At 34.9% G+C, this 17502-nt stretch overlaps 1 protein-coding gene across 1 annotated transcript; it reads left to right on the top strand.

Moving 5' to 3' along the window:
- Nucleotides 1–348: 348 nt before the first annotated feature.
- On the top strand, nt 349–1311 carry LOC103545713 (olfactory receptor-like protein OLF1). The gene has a single exon (XM_008512285.2). It carries the CDS (start codon nt 349–351, stop codon nt 1309–1311), a length of 963 nt encoding a protein of 320 aa, XP_008510507.2.
- Nucleotides 1312–17502: the final 16191 nt, after the last annotated feature.

The raw sequence follows: 17502 nt of genomic DNA, 5'->3' as shown, positions 1-17502 counted from the left end.
CTTCTTTTAATCTTCTGGGCCAGCTATTGTGCTATATTTGTGGTAAAAATAATGATAAGCAAAATCAGACATGATCCTTGCATGCAGGGAGCTAACTCTCCAATGGAAGAAATAATCATTAATCAAAAAAAAAAATAAAATAAAACTAACAACCATGAAATCTGACCTCTGCTAAATTCTGAAATATATTTCTCAGAGGTCATGTTTGAAAGGAAGTTTGGGCTTGGAATTTTTATTTGATTGCTTTTTTGTATATTTATTGAAACAATAAGATAACCTTATCATTATATCTAATTATTTTTCTCTGTCCATCAATATAACATTTTAGGATGTTAGAAATCTTATGAAATGAAAACAACACAGACTACGGAATTCATAGAAGGAAACTACACCTTGGTGACTGAGTTTATTCTATTAGGGTTTCCAACTCGCCCTGAACTGCAGATTGTCCTATTCCTTGTGTTTCTGACATTATATGGTTTGATTTTAATGGGGAACATTGGATTGATGATGTTAATCAGGATCAATCCACACCTTCAAACCCCTATGTATTTTTTCCTTAGCAATCTATCCTTTGTAGACCTTTGCTATTCCTCAGTCACCGTTCCCAAAATGCTGGTCAATTTCCTCTCAGTTAACAAATCTATTTCCTATTATGGTTGCACCCTGCAGTTTAATTTTTTCTGTACTTTTGCAGACACAGAATCCTTTATCTTGGCTGTCATGGCCTATGATCGCTATGTTGCTCTCTGTAACCCTTTACTCTATACAGTTGTGATGTCTCGGAGTATCTGTATATGGCTGATTGTCTTGTCATACATTGGGGGCAACATGAGTTCCCTGGTCCACACATCTTTTGCTTTTATTCTGAAATACTGTGATAAAAATGTCATCAACCACTTTTTCTGTGACCTCCCTCCGCTACTTAAGCTATCCTGTACAGACACATCAATTAATGAGTTGCTTCTCTCCACATATGGCAGCTCAGTAGAAATTATCTGTTTCATCATCATCGTCATTTCCTACTTTTTCATTCTTCTCTCAATCTTAAAGATCCGATTGTCCAGTGGGAGGAGGAAAACCTTCTCTACGTGTGCCTCTCACCTGACTTCTGTGGTGATCTATCAGGGGACACTTCTCTTCATTTACTCACGGCCTAGCTACCTCTATTCTCCCAACATGGATAAAATTATCTCAGTGTTCTACACCATTATCATCCCAGTGCTGAATCCATTGATTTATAGTTTGAGAAATAAGGATGTGAAAGATGCGGCTAAGAAAGCCATAAAATCAAAGGTAGCTTCGTTGTGAGATACAGCATTCCAAGATTCATCGGAATCCCCAATTACAAACTCTAATTGGAAACCTGCAACAACCTTACCGGAACACACGACTTCTTACAAAAGAGATTTTATCAAACAATTGGATTTTTACACAGCCAAATGCATTTCATTACTCCATGATATAAGAAAACATTTAAAATTTTCAAAACTGCTGCTAAATAACACACTGTTGTTCAATGATTACTAGCTTGGAGTTAATGCTAAAATAGGTTGCATCAGGTTTTCTTAAGAGATATAGTAAATACCTCAGAAGGGCGTGTGTGTGTGTTCATGTGTAGAATATCTCATTCATAAGGGTAGATTACTGGATGAGGGAAGAAGCCAGATACCCTTTGTTCATATGCCAGCTCTGTACCTAGCTAGTCAGTGGTACTTTGAATAAGTTACTCAATTTTTCTATGTCTCAGTTAACTTATCTGTAAAATGGAAGAATATAGAACCTACAGTACTGATTGTTGGATGGTTAACTGAGTAAATGCTGAGAATAGTGCCTGCACCATTTTGAGCACTTGACAGGTGTTAATTATATATTTATATACTATCTAATAATTAAAGTGTATATTCTACACTAAGATGGTGAGAGTCAAGAATGTTAGGAAAGTAATAAGACAAATCAAATACATTAAGTGCATTTTAATAATATGTTGATAACATTCTACACCCATGCTACTTCAAGTAATTTGGAAAATTTTTCTAAGTATCTGCTTAAAGAATATAGGTTAATTGCAAGACAAAATATTTGGTTTTTTCTCTTTTATTTTTTATACACCAAGTATTGCTGAGAGTATGAGACATTCTCTGGCATCTCAGAAACACAATCGGCTATGTAATGTATCATCTGTATCCTCATGGGAAGATCATTCCCTATGCCATGGTAGAATACCACATTGGAAATGTGCATTTGAAGATGAAAATTGGAGAATGTGTATCATTAAAAAATGTTTCTCAGTAGCTGACATTTTTGCTGTACCTCATTTGTTATTGTTAGTTTTTACTGTGATAATAAACATTTACAAGATTTCACCTGAGAATATCAAAGTTTAAAAGTATGTTTAACCACATGTTCTATTTGTTGTAAAAATTCACAAGACACAGTCCAAATCGCTGTCAGTTTTAAACTTTCCTAAGAATCTTTTCTTTGGTTTTCTGACCAAAAATGGCTCTTCTGAGCATTTCTGTTGTTTCATTTGGTAAGATGAGAACACAGTCATGGCTACATGAGCACACCAACATTCTGTAATATTAAATTATGTTTCAAATTTACTTAGCCAAGGTTTACTTGGTTAAGCTTATAGAGAATCACACAGCAGTATCAGATGCAGTACAGCTTTTCACGCCCCATAATCTCTCATCATATGCCAAATGCCAACGTCTGTTAATGATAATGTCTACATTGTAATATTACAGCTACATTGTAATATTCAGCTGCATATGAAAATCTTATTTTTGCTACACCACTATCTTTTGATACTCAATAATTATATCACAAATTATTATATCACTTATGGGAAAATATAGCTCTTTCCAAGTAATGGAATAGCTAAAAGTAGAGCATATCTATCTTTTTAGTATTCACTGGTGATTCCAATATACAAGTCGGAGAAGCATTGAGGTATATGAAATCTTGACTCAGTTGTGCGGGCTTAGTAAAGGCTCTGAAGGCTGCTATCATCTGCTGATCTTCCCAGATGGCCTATACCTTTCATTCCACAGGTAGCATACTATATTTCATCACCCTGAGCTCACCGAATCTTGCCAAATTTTCATCATTCTATGGTAGATAGCAAGGCCTGAAATTGTATTTTAGAAATAGCACTGTCAGGATTTTCTGAGGACACTCCTTTACCTACAATTTGAGTAAGGCCTTTCCTGTGGTTTTTGCTGAAGCTTGTAGGGTCTCTGTGCTATTATTCAAGCCCACTTAAATGTCATTTCAGTAATAGAAGCAGAACCACTATAAATATTGTGGATATAGGAGATATATGTCCAAATTTCATGCAAATCCTTCTTTTTACTAACTCTGCTAATTTTACTAACTTACTAATTCTGAAACCTTACTGGGAAGATGCTTTGGGCAATTCAGTTCCCAGTCATAACCAAGTTATCAATAAGATCCCAAACAACCCACCACTTTTCAACTTGCCACTCACACACATCTTGTTTTACCATATTTATCTTTCAAAAAAGACAGCAGCAAAAGTCCACTTATTTTTAATAGATGAATATAACTTAAAGAAATAGAGGATATATGGGCTGGCCCCGTGGCCGAGTGGTTAAGTTCCCGCGCTCCGCTGCATGCGGCCCAGTGTTTCGTGAGTTCGAATCCTGGGCGCGGACATGGCACTGCTCATCAGACCACGCTGAGGCAGCGTCCCACATGCCACAACTAGAAGAACCCACAACGAAGAATATACAACTATGTACCGGGGGGCTTTGGGGAGAAAAAGGAAAAAATAAAATCTTTAAAAAAAAAAAAAAAAAAAAAAAAAAAAAGAAATAGAGGATATAGAAAGTAGCATATGTCATTTTATCCATATGGATAATTTAGTACTCTTCAACTAATTCACATACCACCTTTTATATCCTATAACTTGGTAAAATATTGAGATAGAAGTTGAGGCCTTCTTATTGTATCTTGTGTTGGGAAGGAGGGAGATGGGAGAGGAGTGGAATATATTTACAAATATATTCACATCAAAGCAAAAGAAAAATATACCCATAAATCCTGCAGCTTTGGTTTCAGTTACTGGTTACATGACCAGTAGAGAACTCCCTTTTTTGCTTGTTGACTAAGTAGCATGAGAGTCTCAAAGTGACCAGGCAGCAGGTGACCAGGCAGCAGTCTTGGCATCTGTTTCAATGGAACCATTTTTGTGTTCCCTATTGTAAGAATTACTTTTTTCTTTCTTTCTTTCTAGGAACATGGAGCATAAAACCTTAAATTTTGAGGATATGAAGCAAAATCCCTGTTAACGGGCCATTAAGAATAATAGTGAGAGATGCTGCCTCATTTTCCACCCTTTGGTGCCCAGACTCAAAATCCTAGTAAGGGGGGAAAAAAGCTTCGTAAATATACTACTGATTTAAAGCATTTGCTGTACTCTGAAGAACATGATCCCACCCCAGAAAGTGTTGGCACCGAACTGATGGCATAATGGAGTCTAAAAAACCCTTTAAAATATTCAATCAAGAACTAGCCCTGGTGGGCTAGTAGTTCAGATTTGGGGGCTCTCATTGCCAGGGTCTGGGTTCATTTTCCAGTTGTGGAACCATACTACCCATCTGTCAGTTGTCATGCTGTGGTGTCAACTCACATAGAGAACTAAAAACTAACAACTAGCATACACAACCATATACTGAAGCTTTAAAAATATCTTCAATCAATTCACATACTTTAGGATATGGAGAATGTTGTAAGACTAATGAATTTTTAAGCATAAGTACATTGTCCCATTTCCTGTGCTGTGAAATGAGCTACTTGGTTTGAAGCAATGTTGTACGAAAGAATAAGATGATGCAAAAAGAATTCCATAAATCCATAGATAGTAGTTTTGACAAAAGAATTTTGAGCAATAATGATAAATGCACATCAAGAGCAACTCATCTTCTATTGAGAACAAAGTACTGATTCCTCCAGGAGAATGAAGTCAAATGCAATCAATCTGTGAGAGGCTGGCTGGACCCTCAGGGACTGTGCCATGAGGTCTGATGCTTGTATCCACTGTTGGTAGGTTAGGCACTGGAGAGTGGCTGTGGCCACAGCAGCCTTGGTGAGTGAAAGCTCATGCTACTGAGTCCATGCACATTCTCCACTCCTGCTGCCAGGATCATTTTAGCCTCATCGCAAAAGCTTGAAATGTGTTCACGTTTTGCAATTCTCTGAAGGGTTTAGGCAAGAATGATGTTACTCATTTATTGATTGTGTGAAGTAATTTTCTAATCAGACTATGAAGCTATCTGAATCTAGGGATTTCTTCATGAGTAGGATTTTTTTGTTTTTTAAATAACTTAATAGTGGTAGAAATAGAACTAGAAAAATAGGGAAAGGCAAAGGAGAGCTTTCATAAGGTAAGAGCAAATTGAGGAAAATCATGAAAATACACGAAGCTACATAACATAATTGGAAAATGGTGAATGACCTTTCTTCTGACTGGTATATAGGGTACATAGAGGAATTAATGAGATACAGGAAGTATTGTCCTGATAATTTTTGAATATATATGTATAGCATATATTTGTGTAGTTGAAATACACACACACATATATGCACATTTTTAAAAGAAAAACAAATTTCCTATTATCAAAATTTTCACCTCTAGAAGGCATAATTAATTTCAGATGCTTACTTCTGAATCTGTTAGCCCATCATGTTGTTGCAGGCTCTTGATTAATACCAGCCCTGATGTTGATTCCCCTATAGTGAACACAGCATATATGGGGTTGAAACCAAAAGCACACACCCTCCTTTCACTGCTTCTTTAGCTAGTCTCATATGTAAATATTTGTTTCTTTAACCTCTGACGCCCTCAACAAACACACAGAAGTCACAAATTGATAAAAGCCCAGATGGCCTCACGCAGGGCTCCCAATGAAGTTGTAACTAATCACAGGTCCCTGAAGTATATTATAGGGAACATAATGTCCAGAAAATATCAAGAAACTAAAGCTTCTCTGACCCCAACTCCTCAGTTTCCTGATGCCAGAGTCTACCATCCACCATGGAGATAAACAGCCAAAGATACCCATCTGTGGAATCCTTTGTCTCCTCCACTGGAAGCAGCCCCAGACACAGGCCTATGGGAAAATGCTGACAGGCAAGGCCACAAACAGACACATTCCCAGGCTTAAGAAACCCTACCTATTTCCTAACAGAGAGCTAGTAATTCTTAAGGCACTTAAGTTGGCCTCCTCTACAAACAGACACATTCCCAGGCTTAAGAAACCCTACCTATTTCCTAACAGAGAGCTAGTAATTCTTAAGGCACTTGCTGTTGCTTTGCTCTCTCTGCCCAACAAGAAAGTACAGCCTTTCCTTCCACTCAAGACTCTGTTCTCATTATTTGGATTGGCATTGGGTTCAGGAACTGAATTTTCAGTTACAATTTATTGCTTTTGGGATTCCTTCACAGTCTTTCAGTACTGGAAGTATTCTTGTGAATCATCTAGACGAATTATTTCTGATAAGGAAACTAAGCAACTGAGAATTGGATGAATCAAACACTTAAAGTTAGTTGGACAAAGAATTGAGTTTAGAAACAGGCTTTCTTCCTTTCCAGAGGGTCGATTTAGAGAACAGTATGGTATAATTTGATGAATATGCAGCTATTAGTTAACAGAAGGTACTAGTTTTTTCTCTTTCTGCCAAATATCCTTTGTTACACCATAACCACAATGAAAATATCTGTCACTCCTTGAAATTTCCTTGTGCTCCTTTTTCATCTCTCTTTTTCCCTCCATGTCAAGCACGTACTGCTATGCATTTTGTCACTACAGATTAGCTTGCATTTTATATAATTTTGTATAAGTGGAATTGTACAGTATATACTCTCTCTTACATCATTCCCTCCATTCACCATAATTATTTTGAAATTCATGCATGTTGTTTCTTGCTTCAATAGATTGTTCTGTATTATTTATGAGGACTATTCTGGTGAATTGATACACCCCAATTTGTGTAACCATTAATCTATTGAAAAATATTTAAGTTGTTACCAGTTTTCTGGCTGCCACAAATAAATAAGCTATAAACATTCATGTACAACACATTATATGAACATATGATTTAAATGCTACTGGGTAAATACTCAAGAAAAAGATGATTGGATCACAGAGCAAGTGTGTGTATAACTTTCTTTGAAAATGCCAAATAGCTTTTCAAAGTGATATAGCATATTACGCACCCAATAGCAGTTCATGTGAGTTTAGCCTCTGCAAATTCTTCCTTAATACTTGGTATAAGCAATATTTTTAATTTTAGCCCATCTAATAAGTATGTCATAGTTTCTCATTATTGCTTTGATTCACATTTACCTAATAACTAATGGTGCTAAGTATATTCTGTTGATCAAAGCAGTTAAAAGACAACAAAAATTCAAAAGCATAATAAATAGGCACTCTCTCTATAAGGAAAGTGTTTGCAGATGTGTAGAGTCATGTTTAATCTGCCCCAACTATCATCAGCCAATTGTAGGATTCCAAATTTCATATGCCAGATTCTTTTATTAATAGATTTTACATTTTTAGTTAAATTCATGAGTGCATGTGTGAGATCTCTTTTTATTTTTTTGCTGTGCACGTACTTAGCAAAGCCACTGAATGAAGTAACACTTGAACAGCACACATATAGAAAGAAGAGTGACAGACATTTCAATCTCAGGTCATTGTGAAAACTATATATATATATATATATTTATATATTTATATATATTTTTTTAGGAAGATTAGCCCTGCGCTAGCATCTGCTGCCAATTCTCCTGTTTTTGCTGAGCAAGATTGGCCCTGAGCTAACATCTGTGCCCATCTTCCCCTATTTTATATGTGGAACTCCTGCCATAGCGTGGTACGCTAAGCAGTGTGTAGGTCCATGCCCTGGATCTGAACCGGTGAATCCCGGGCCCTCAAGCGGAGCACGTGGACTTAACTGGGCCTGCCAGCGAACAATATATTTTTTTTAAAAAAAAGCTTTAAGGGTTTCCGTCTGTACAATATTTTCTCAATTAACAGATACTCTTTTGAAATTATTACTTATGAGCAGCAGCATGGGAGAAAACATTGTTTTAAATACATAAATCTAAGAAAAATAGAGTGTCGGTGGATTGCTATTAAATCAGGGAAAGTAAATATGTAATCTTATTAATGTTCCTCCCTCCTTATGACAGCTATATATTAGAGTATCTAAGGACTGATTTGATGTACGTATTGACTGTTTCATTAGATCTAGTTGATGTGAATTAAAGAATAGGAAATTTTAACCCTATAAATGGAACTCAAAAAATAAAATTGACCGATTCAACTAATTGTGGGCTTCCTCTCCCTGATTTTGACACCAGCTAGATAGTACAGATTTCAGAATGCCAAATACTTATAAATATGACCTTTTGTAGTGGCCTGTTATTCAAATTCAGAATTTCATAGACACTTCATAGAAGTGGGTATACAACTTTATTACTATTCAAGAAAATAAAAGTGAATACATAAATTTAGTATTATGACTCATCTAGAGAACGGCAAAGATGTAAACAATTGAAGTATCATGTATTGGTGCATATGTGAAACAACAGTTGCTCTTACACATTGAGAGTAGAGATGAAAATTGACATTTATTTTGTAAAACTATAATCTTATGTCTACTATAGCTGGACAAATAAGTGTCCTGTGGCCTACAAATTCTATTCCTAGGTTTATATCAAAGTGAAATGAGTGACTATGCCCGCTCAAAGACATGGACAAAGATATTCTCCAGTGCATTATTTACAATAGTATAAAATGGAAAAAGACTCAAATTTCTATTAACACAATAGTATAGGAATTGACAAACTTTTTCTCAAACGGTTATATTTTGTATATTTTAGGATTTACAGGCCATAAACTCTTTGTCACAACTACTTAGGATTACCCATGTGTCAGAAAAAAAACACTCGGCCATATATAAATAAAATGGTGTATCCACAGTCCAGTGAAATTTTATGCGCTATAGTTTGCTGATCCCTGTTCTAGATTAGATAAATAAATTTATGGTAAGTTTGTACATTGGAAAACTACACAGCAATGAGTATGAATGAACTACCTCCACAGGTAATAACACGGAGAAATCTCACAAACATATGTTAGTAAAATGAGCAAGACAAAAAAAGTGTAAGTGCCCTAGATTTTACTTCTATATACTTCAAAAACTCAGAAACTAACTTATCATATGGAACATCAATTTGCGACAGATGTGGGGATGATTTCTGAGATGCTATACATGCTTTTTTTCTCACTTGCTTGCATCTGAAGTATAAATGTCATTTTCCTAAAGACATGTTTTCAATTATTTATAACTCTATCCTTAAAAAAAACAGAAATCCATTGGGAATTAAATTAAGTTATCCAATTTGTCATAATAATGTAGCTCCACAGCTCAGGTTTAAAGAGTTGGAGGGGTAGATTGAAGGGAATTTATTCCACATGGTCTGGAAGAAGACCCCTGTCTAGAAAGCTAAAATTAGGTCCTGGTTGATCAAAATGTAACCTGAGGGATTTTCGCATCCATAAAGACAGGGGAGTAGTTGGGGGACAAAATTAATTTGAATGGACTCAAAAGAAAGGACCAAGAAAAATCCTACATCCTTAAAATATAGACCAGAGAAGTAAACAGTGATAGTAAACATCTTGAACAACACATCAGTTTCTTTTAACTGGTGGACAATATTTAGCAATTCGTTATATGGATTGGGCTTTGCCTCAACAATATCTCCCACAATAGTACATTTGGTATCTTAGTACTGTGAATATCTCACAAAGAATGACACTGAAACATATAAAGGGCTTAAAAATTATCACTAAGAACCATTTCCCAAATTTAAAAATGTACTTATATTTTGCCTGATGAGTGTTCTAGCTTTATAGAAAGCAAGGGACAAAAACAACAAACAGAAAAAAAAAATCAGGAAGTAAACATATGTCTCTGCTAATTCCCAGGGGAGGTTGCTGAATTACCGGAAAAGTTCCTGAAGTTCTCTAGAGCGTAAACTAGTACATGCCTAACACATCTTACTCCCCTCTTCAAGTTTTGCATGTACTGTCTTAGTGGCAATTAAACTTACTGTATTAAGCCTCAGAAATACAGCAAATATGCATGTTTACCATACATTATATTAAAATATTAATCAACTGTAGACATTCATTGAACACATAGCAATCTCTGCTTGGAAGTTCACTGTCTTGACTGCATATTGTAAAATCTTACTCAGAACTTTTCCAATACAGAGAGTATCCCCAGGGCTGCCATGTTGAACAATTTCAGGGGCCACCAATTTTCTTTTTTTCTCTCTATCCCCTGTAATTGTGCAATGTAGCCACTTCCACATGACTTTCTTTTCCCACAAATGTTAGTGGTGTTCAGTTGTAATAAATTCAACAGACCACTACTTCCACTTCTGGCAACTGTTATTATTATGCTTCCTTCTGTCATCAATCGCCAAGGTTGAAATTCTGCCATTTTTAGAGGTGAGACTTAGATGATCTCTCAGTTGCTTAGAACTCTAAAGATCAGTGGATCACTGATTTTGTAAATTTTCAAATGAGACTTCCATGAGCTTAGCCAAGAGAATTATTGTTCCCTCTTAACAAGGATTTTATTTCATTATGTTCTCATCAGGAAACTATTGAGAACAAGTGATTTGCATCCAGAAAAGCCAATATCTGTGGGATTCTACACGTCAATGCCTGCATCTGTATAAGAGGGTTGCTAACAACCATTTAGAATAAATTAGATAATATATTAAATATTTGATATTTTATAGCAATGAAAGAGATATATGAAAACTCTCAGCGGGGATGTCTTGGTGGTACAGTGATTAAGTTTTCATGTTCCACTTCAGCGGCCCAGTGTTGGCTGTTTCAGATCACCGGTGTGGACCTACAACCACTTGTCAAGCCATGCTGTGGCAGGCATCCCACATATAAAGTAGAGGAAGATGGGCATGGATGTTAGCTCCAGGCCAGTCTTCCTCAGCAACAAGAGGAGGATTGGCAGTAGTTAGTTCAGGGCTAATCATCCTCAAAAGAAAAAAACAAAAAAAGGATCAAAATTTCCAGAAAAGTTCAGGCCCTGATGTCTTCATTGGTGAATTCTAAAATAAGCATTTAAAGAATTAATACCAATCCTTCTCAAACTCTTCCAAAATAATAGAAGAGGAGGCAATATGTGAACCCATCACTATCTTGAGACTAAAACCAGATTAAGACACTGCAAGGAAAGAAAATGAAAGGCCGGGGGGAAGCCAAAAGAGGTGATTAGGCTCACATGTGAGGGGATGGACTATAATTAGTTTTTGGGTAGTGAACATGGTGTAATCTACACAGAATTAGAAATATATTATAATGTACATCTGAAAGCTATATAATGTTATAATCCAATGTTACTGCAATTAAAAAAATGTAACATTAATTATATTTAGAGAATGATTTTGAGTAAACTGTTGCTTTCTTTTTGTATTATGTGGAATTTTTATAAATGAGCATGCATCATTTTTATAAAAACAATAAAAAGTGATTCTTCTTTTTACAAAAAAAAAGAAAAAATGAAAGGCCAATGTTCTTGATGAACATAGATGCAAAAGTTCTCAATAAAATGTCTGTAAACCAAATTCAATGGTACATTAAGTGGATAGTAAACCATGAATAAGTGTGATTTATTCCAGGAGTGCAAGGATAGATCAACATCTACAAATCAATTAGTTTATTCACCACATTAAAAAATGAAATAGAAAATCATACGACCACCTCAATATATGCAGAAAAAAGGTGTGACAAAATTCAACATCCTTTCACGATAAAACTTTCAGCAAACTAGGAATAGAGGAAACTTACCTCAATATAAATAAAGGTCGTATATGACAAGCCCACAGCTAACATCATGTTCAACAGGGAAAAGGTGAAATGTTTTCCTGAAAGATGAGGAATAAGTGAGGGATGCCTAAACTTTGTTCTTTTATTCAATATTATACTGAAAGTTCTATCCAGAACAATTAGGCAAGAAAAGAAGTAAAAGACATCCAAATGGGGAAGAAAGAAGTGAAACAGTCCCTATATGCAGATGACATGATACTATCTATAGAAAACCCTAAAGACTCCACCAAAAAACAGTTGGAACTACTAAACAAATCCAGTAAAGTTCTGGACACAAAGTCAACATACAATAACCAGCTGCATTTCTATACACTAATAATGATTTATTGGAAATAAAAAGAAAAAAATTCCATTTCCCATTTACTTCGGAAAAAATTTATCCAAGGAGGTGAGAGACCTAGACACTGAAATCTATAAAAAAATTGATGAAAGTAATTGAAGAAGACGCAAATAAATGGAAAGATATTCCATGATAATGCATTTGAAGAATTAGTATTGTTGAAATGTCTGTACTCCCCAAATCAATCTACATATTTAATGCAATCCCTATCATTGTTCCTATGACATTTTTTACAGAAATGGGAAAAAGAATCCTAAAATTTGTATGGAACTAAAAAAGACTCCTAATAATCAAGCAATCTTGAGAAAGCAGAGCAAATCTGAAGGCATCACACTTTCTCATTTCAAACTACATCACATAGTTATAGTAATGAAAAGAGTATGGTATGGGGGCTGGCCCAGTGGCCCAGCAGTTAAGTTGCCACATTCTGCTTCGGCGGTCCAAGGTTAGCCAGTTTGGATCCCAGGTGAGGATCTCAGCACTGCTTGTCAAGCCATGCTGTGGCAGGGGTGCCACATATAAAATAGAGGAAGATGGACATGGAGGTTAGCTCAGGGCCTGTTTCCTCAGCAAAAAAGAGGATTGGCAGCAGGTGTTGGCTGAGAGCTAATGTTCCTCAAAAAAAAAAAAAAAAAAAAAAAAAGAGTATGGTATGGCATAAAAACAGACACATCAATTAATGGAACATAATAGAAAACCCAGAAATAAATCCATTCATACATATCCACTCAATGAATTTATGACAATAGATCCAGGAATATACAATAAAGAAAGAGAGTCTCTTTAATAAATGGTGCTGTAACAACTAGACAGCCACATGCAAAAGAATGACACTGGACTCCTATCTCACACCCTACAGAAAAATCAACTCAAAATGAATTAAAGACTTGAATGTAAGACCTGAAACCATAAAGCTCCTAAATGAAACATAGAAGGTAAAGTTCTTGCCATTGGTCTTGGCTAGTACTTTTTTGAATTTGACAACAAAAGCAAAAATAAACAGTTGAACTACACCAAACTAAAAATCCTTTTCACAGCAAAGGAAACTGTCAACAAAATGAAAAGGCAATCTATGGAATGAAAGAACATATTTGCAATTCATATATCAGATAAAAAGTTAATATCTAAAATATATAAAGATCTCACACAATTCAACAGCAAAAAAAACAAGCAATCCTCTTAAAAGTTGGTCCAAAGAACTGAATAAACATTTTTCCAAAAAGATATTCAAATGGCCAACGAGTACATAGAAAGGCGCTAAACATCGCCAATAATCAAGGTAATGCAAATCAAAACCACAACAAGATATCACCTCACGCCTGTTAAAATGGCTATCATCAAAAAGATAAGGGACAACAAGTGTTGCCAAGGTTGAGAGAAAAGGGAACCCTTGTGCACAGTTGTCGGGAATGTAAATGGGTACAGACACTATGGAAAACAGTGTGAAGGTTCCTCAAATATTAAAAATAGAACTATCATATGATCCAGCAATCCCACTTCTCAGTCTATATACAAAGAAAATGAAAACAGGAAATCAAAGACATCTCCACTCTCATGTTCATTGAAGCAGGATTCACGATAGTCAAGATATGGAAACAATCTAAGTCTCCATCAACAGATGAACGAATAAAGAATTTGAGTTTATATATGTATATATACGTACACACACAGACACACAAAATAGAATATTATTTAGCTATTGAAAATAAGGAAATCCTGCCATTTGCAACAACATGGATAAACCCTGACTGCATTATGCTAATTGACAAAAGTTAGAGAAAGACAAATACTGTATAATCTCACCTATGTGTTGAACCTAAAAAAAACTAAATTCATAGAAACAGAACAGATGGGTGGTTGCCAGAGTTGCGGGTGAAGAATAGGGGAAATAGGTGAATATGGTCAAAATGTACAAACTTCAAGTTATAAGATAAATAAGTTCTTGCGATGTTTTGTTCCACATGGTAACTATAGTTAACAATACTATATTCTATTTGAAAGCTGCTGAGACCGTAGATCTTAAAATTTTCATCACACACACAAATATTTGTAACTACATGAGATGATGGATATTAACTAAACTTATTGTGGTAATGATAAGTTTTACAATATATACATATATTAAATCATTATGTGGTACACCTTGAACACACTTGAACACTGTAGAGTATAGATTGATTATTCCCATGATCACGTATATGATTGGCAGCTGCTGCTCACTGCCCCTGCTTAGCATCATGAGAGAGCATGGTATCATAGATTGCTGGCCTGGAAGAAGATCAAAATTCAAAATTCAAACTATGGTTTCTACTGAATACGTATAGCTTTCACACTATGTTGAAATCAAAAGCTTGTTTTAAGTCGAACCAATGTAAGTCGGGACCTGTCTGTATTCAAATTAAATATATAAAGGTGTGTGTGAATTTTTCTTATTGTTTGCATCCACACAGAGAGCAAAAAACAATATTAAGAAGGTATGTAAAATTCAATTACAAAAAGGAGAGTAGAAAGTTGATACCAGTCAGGTCTGTGCGAATGGTTGATTAGTTCTGGTTCCTGCTGATGGAGCTCAATCAAACCAGGGACCAAAAAGCCAGGCAAAGGTTGAGGGATCACAGAGCATTGCATAATAGCTGTTGGGAAGGATTTGGAAAGGACACAAAATTAACCTCCAATATTTTTCAACTTTTAAAAATTGTATTTAATAAAAGCAAACTAAATTATTTTAGAAGCAAATACATTTCCGGTTTTTATTAAAGCCTCTTCCATGCACACATGCATGTATGATCTGTTAGTTGAAGCAGTCCCAATAAACCTCTGTATTTCTACTATTTGTCTATTATCCACCAGTATACATACTTAAAATATTTAGGAACAGGGGGCTGGCCCAGCGGCACAGTGGTTAAGTTAGTTTTGGCGGCCCGGGGTTTGCCAGTTTGGATCCCAGCTGTGAACATGGCACCACTCATCAAGCCATGCTGTGATAGGCATCCCACCTATAAAGTAGAGGAAGATGGGTATGAAGGTTAGCTAAGGGCCAGTCTTCCTCAGCCAAAAGAGGAGGATTGGCAACAGATCTTAGCTCAGGGCTAATCTTCCTCAAAAAAAAAAAAATATATATATATATTTAGATATAAATATTAGACTAGACAATATTTTGCAAGTCCTGGTGCTAAGGTTGCAGTGTATATAGAAATTAGTCAAAAGCTGCTATCATTTTTAAGAAGCTGACAATGTAGTAAAAGACATATATGAATGGAAAAACATAATTCAAGAAAAAATGTGCTTAGTATAGTGGATGTTATACAGTCATGAAATATTTGAAATCCCATTGGATGACATGTGCTGTAGGAGTAGAATCACAGATTTTTAATTAAAGTAAAAAGTATTTAATATAATCTTTGAAAAATTATATTTCTCACTGGAAAGCTGGAGGGGATTGTTTCTGAAATGAAATACATAGGATGAAAATAATTAGAGAAATAATAAACATACAATAATCATATTATTTAATAAACGTATTAATTAAAAATTTTAACAAGGCAAGTAATAATCAACAGATTAAATAATTAAGTGAAGGGTCTCCTTGAGTTTCATTACATGCCTGATTTGACTGGAGGGAGATGGTATAGACTTAGGGTAGCAATGAATCACATGCAAAAATCATTTTACCTTCCTGACATTGATCAATTTGGTGCAAGTGTGAAGAATTAAATGTTACGTTTTGCTGAAAATATTGCAACATTTATGTGGGAGAATATAGACTTAGAAATTTAATTAATCACATGTTTGCATAATACAGACATGTGAGGACAGAGGCTTCAGAGATTTAAGTCCCAAATGTCACTAAGTAAAAATAAAACGTGATCTGCTTGTACTGTTCAGCTCCTGGAGACAAGCACAGAAAGACTTGCTCATCACAGGTAGGCACCTGAGTCACCAAATTTAAAGAATGAAGGAAAAAAACCTTACATTTGGAAAAATGAAGAATCAAATATTTAGAATAATGTAAATGAATATATTTTTAAATTTATTTCCTTTGGTTAGTAGTCTAAAATCTAATGACAAAAAGTGATATTTCTTATTAAAGCAGGATGATTCAGATTCATTTTGTTTAGTAAATTAACATTTTTACTTCTATCTCAGTCAAAATTAAGATAAAAACACTGGGTTTTTTAATCGCTGTTGAAAGAATATATGCAAATTTAAGAATTTTTTCCGTTTTTTATCAGTAATAATTGATATCACAATACAAATACTAATTTGTGCAAATTCAACCCGATATGACCCGCATACCATATTTACCGAAATCAAAACAAAATCAGATCATCACTTACATTCCAATTCTCATCTAGATAGAGAGAGGGACATAGGTACATGTACACACACACACACACAAATACACACAGAAGCCTATATATCAAAGATATATTTATTATTTCTGTTCCAAGGTCTATTTTTAATAAAAAAGTGAAGTTTGAAATTTAAGAAACAGAAACATATGTGTTAAATTCTGCTGTTTCCACTTGTTTTTAAGATTTCTTTTTGCTGGTCAAGAGACATGGTCTTTGGCATCAGAACACTCCCGCATGTAAGTAATAATAATGTGTCAAAGCAGTAATATATTTCTAGAGACAAGTTTATCAAAATATATCTAATGTCTCAATAAACAATAAAACAACATAGAGTAAGAAGAGTACCATCATATTGTTCATTATTTTAAAGTGAGAGATACATTCATTATGTCTAAATTTAATACACACTCTTAACCAAATCATGATTCTTGAAGAACTCAGTGGAATCACTTTAACGCTTAATTGGATATTTATTTTTCAAATATAAGGCTATATATTCCAGCTTTGTCTATAATTTAGGTGTTTCTTTCATATTATATTTGACCTCTAATGAGCTCTCAGTTCATGACTGACTGCTGAGTTAGAGCAATGAAGTTTCACACAAGCCACCTACCTCATGATGACATCCAAACTGAGAATTGGAGTTTCTCAAAATCGTATGCCAGACAGTTTTACTTTTGTGAACAGCATAACGATAAAACTTAACTGTACTATTCTTGACAATAAAGAATTTAATGTACTGAAATAAATTCTTTCTGACTTGTAGATTACATTTTTGTGTCAAGAAGAGTTAAAACTTTTACCTACCATTTTTCTTCTTCATTTCTGTAGAATTTGAGAAGAAGAAAGAAGA

Source organism: Equus przewalskii, chromosome 11 (genome assembly GCF_037783145.1).
Source record: "Equus przewalskii isolate Varuska chromosome 11, EquPr2, whole genome shotgun sequence".
Lineage (NCBI taxonomy): Eukaryota > Metazoa > Chordata > Mammalia > Perissodactyla > Equidae > Equus > Equus przewalskii.
Note: the sequence above shows the minus strand (reverse complement) of the source record. Positions and strands in the feature narration are given on the sequence as shown.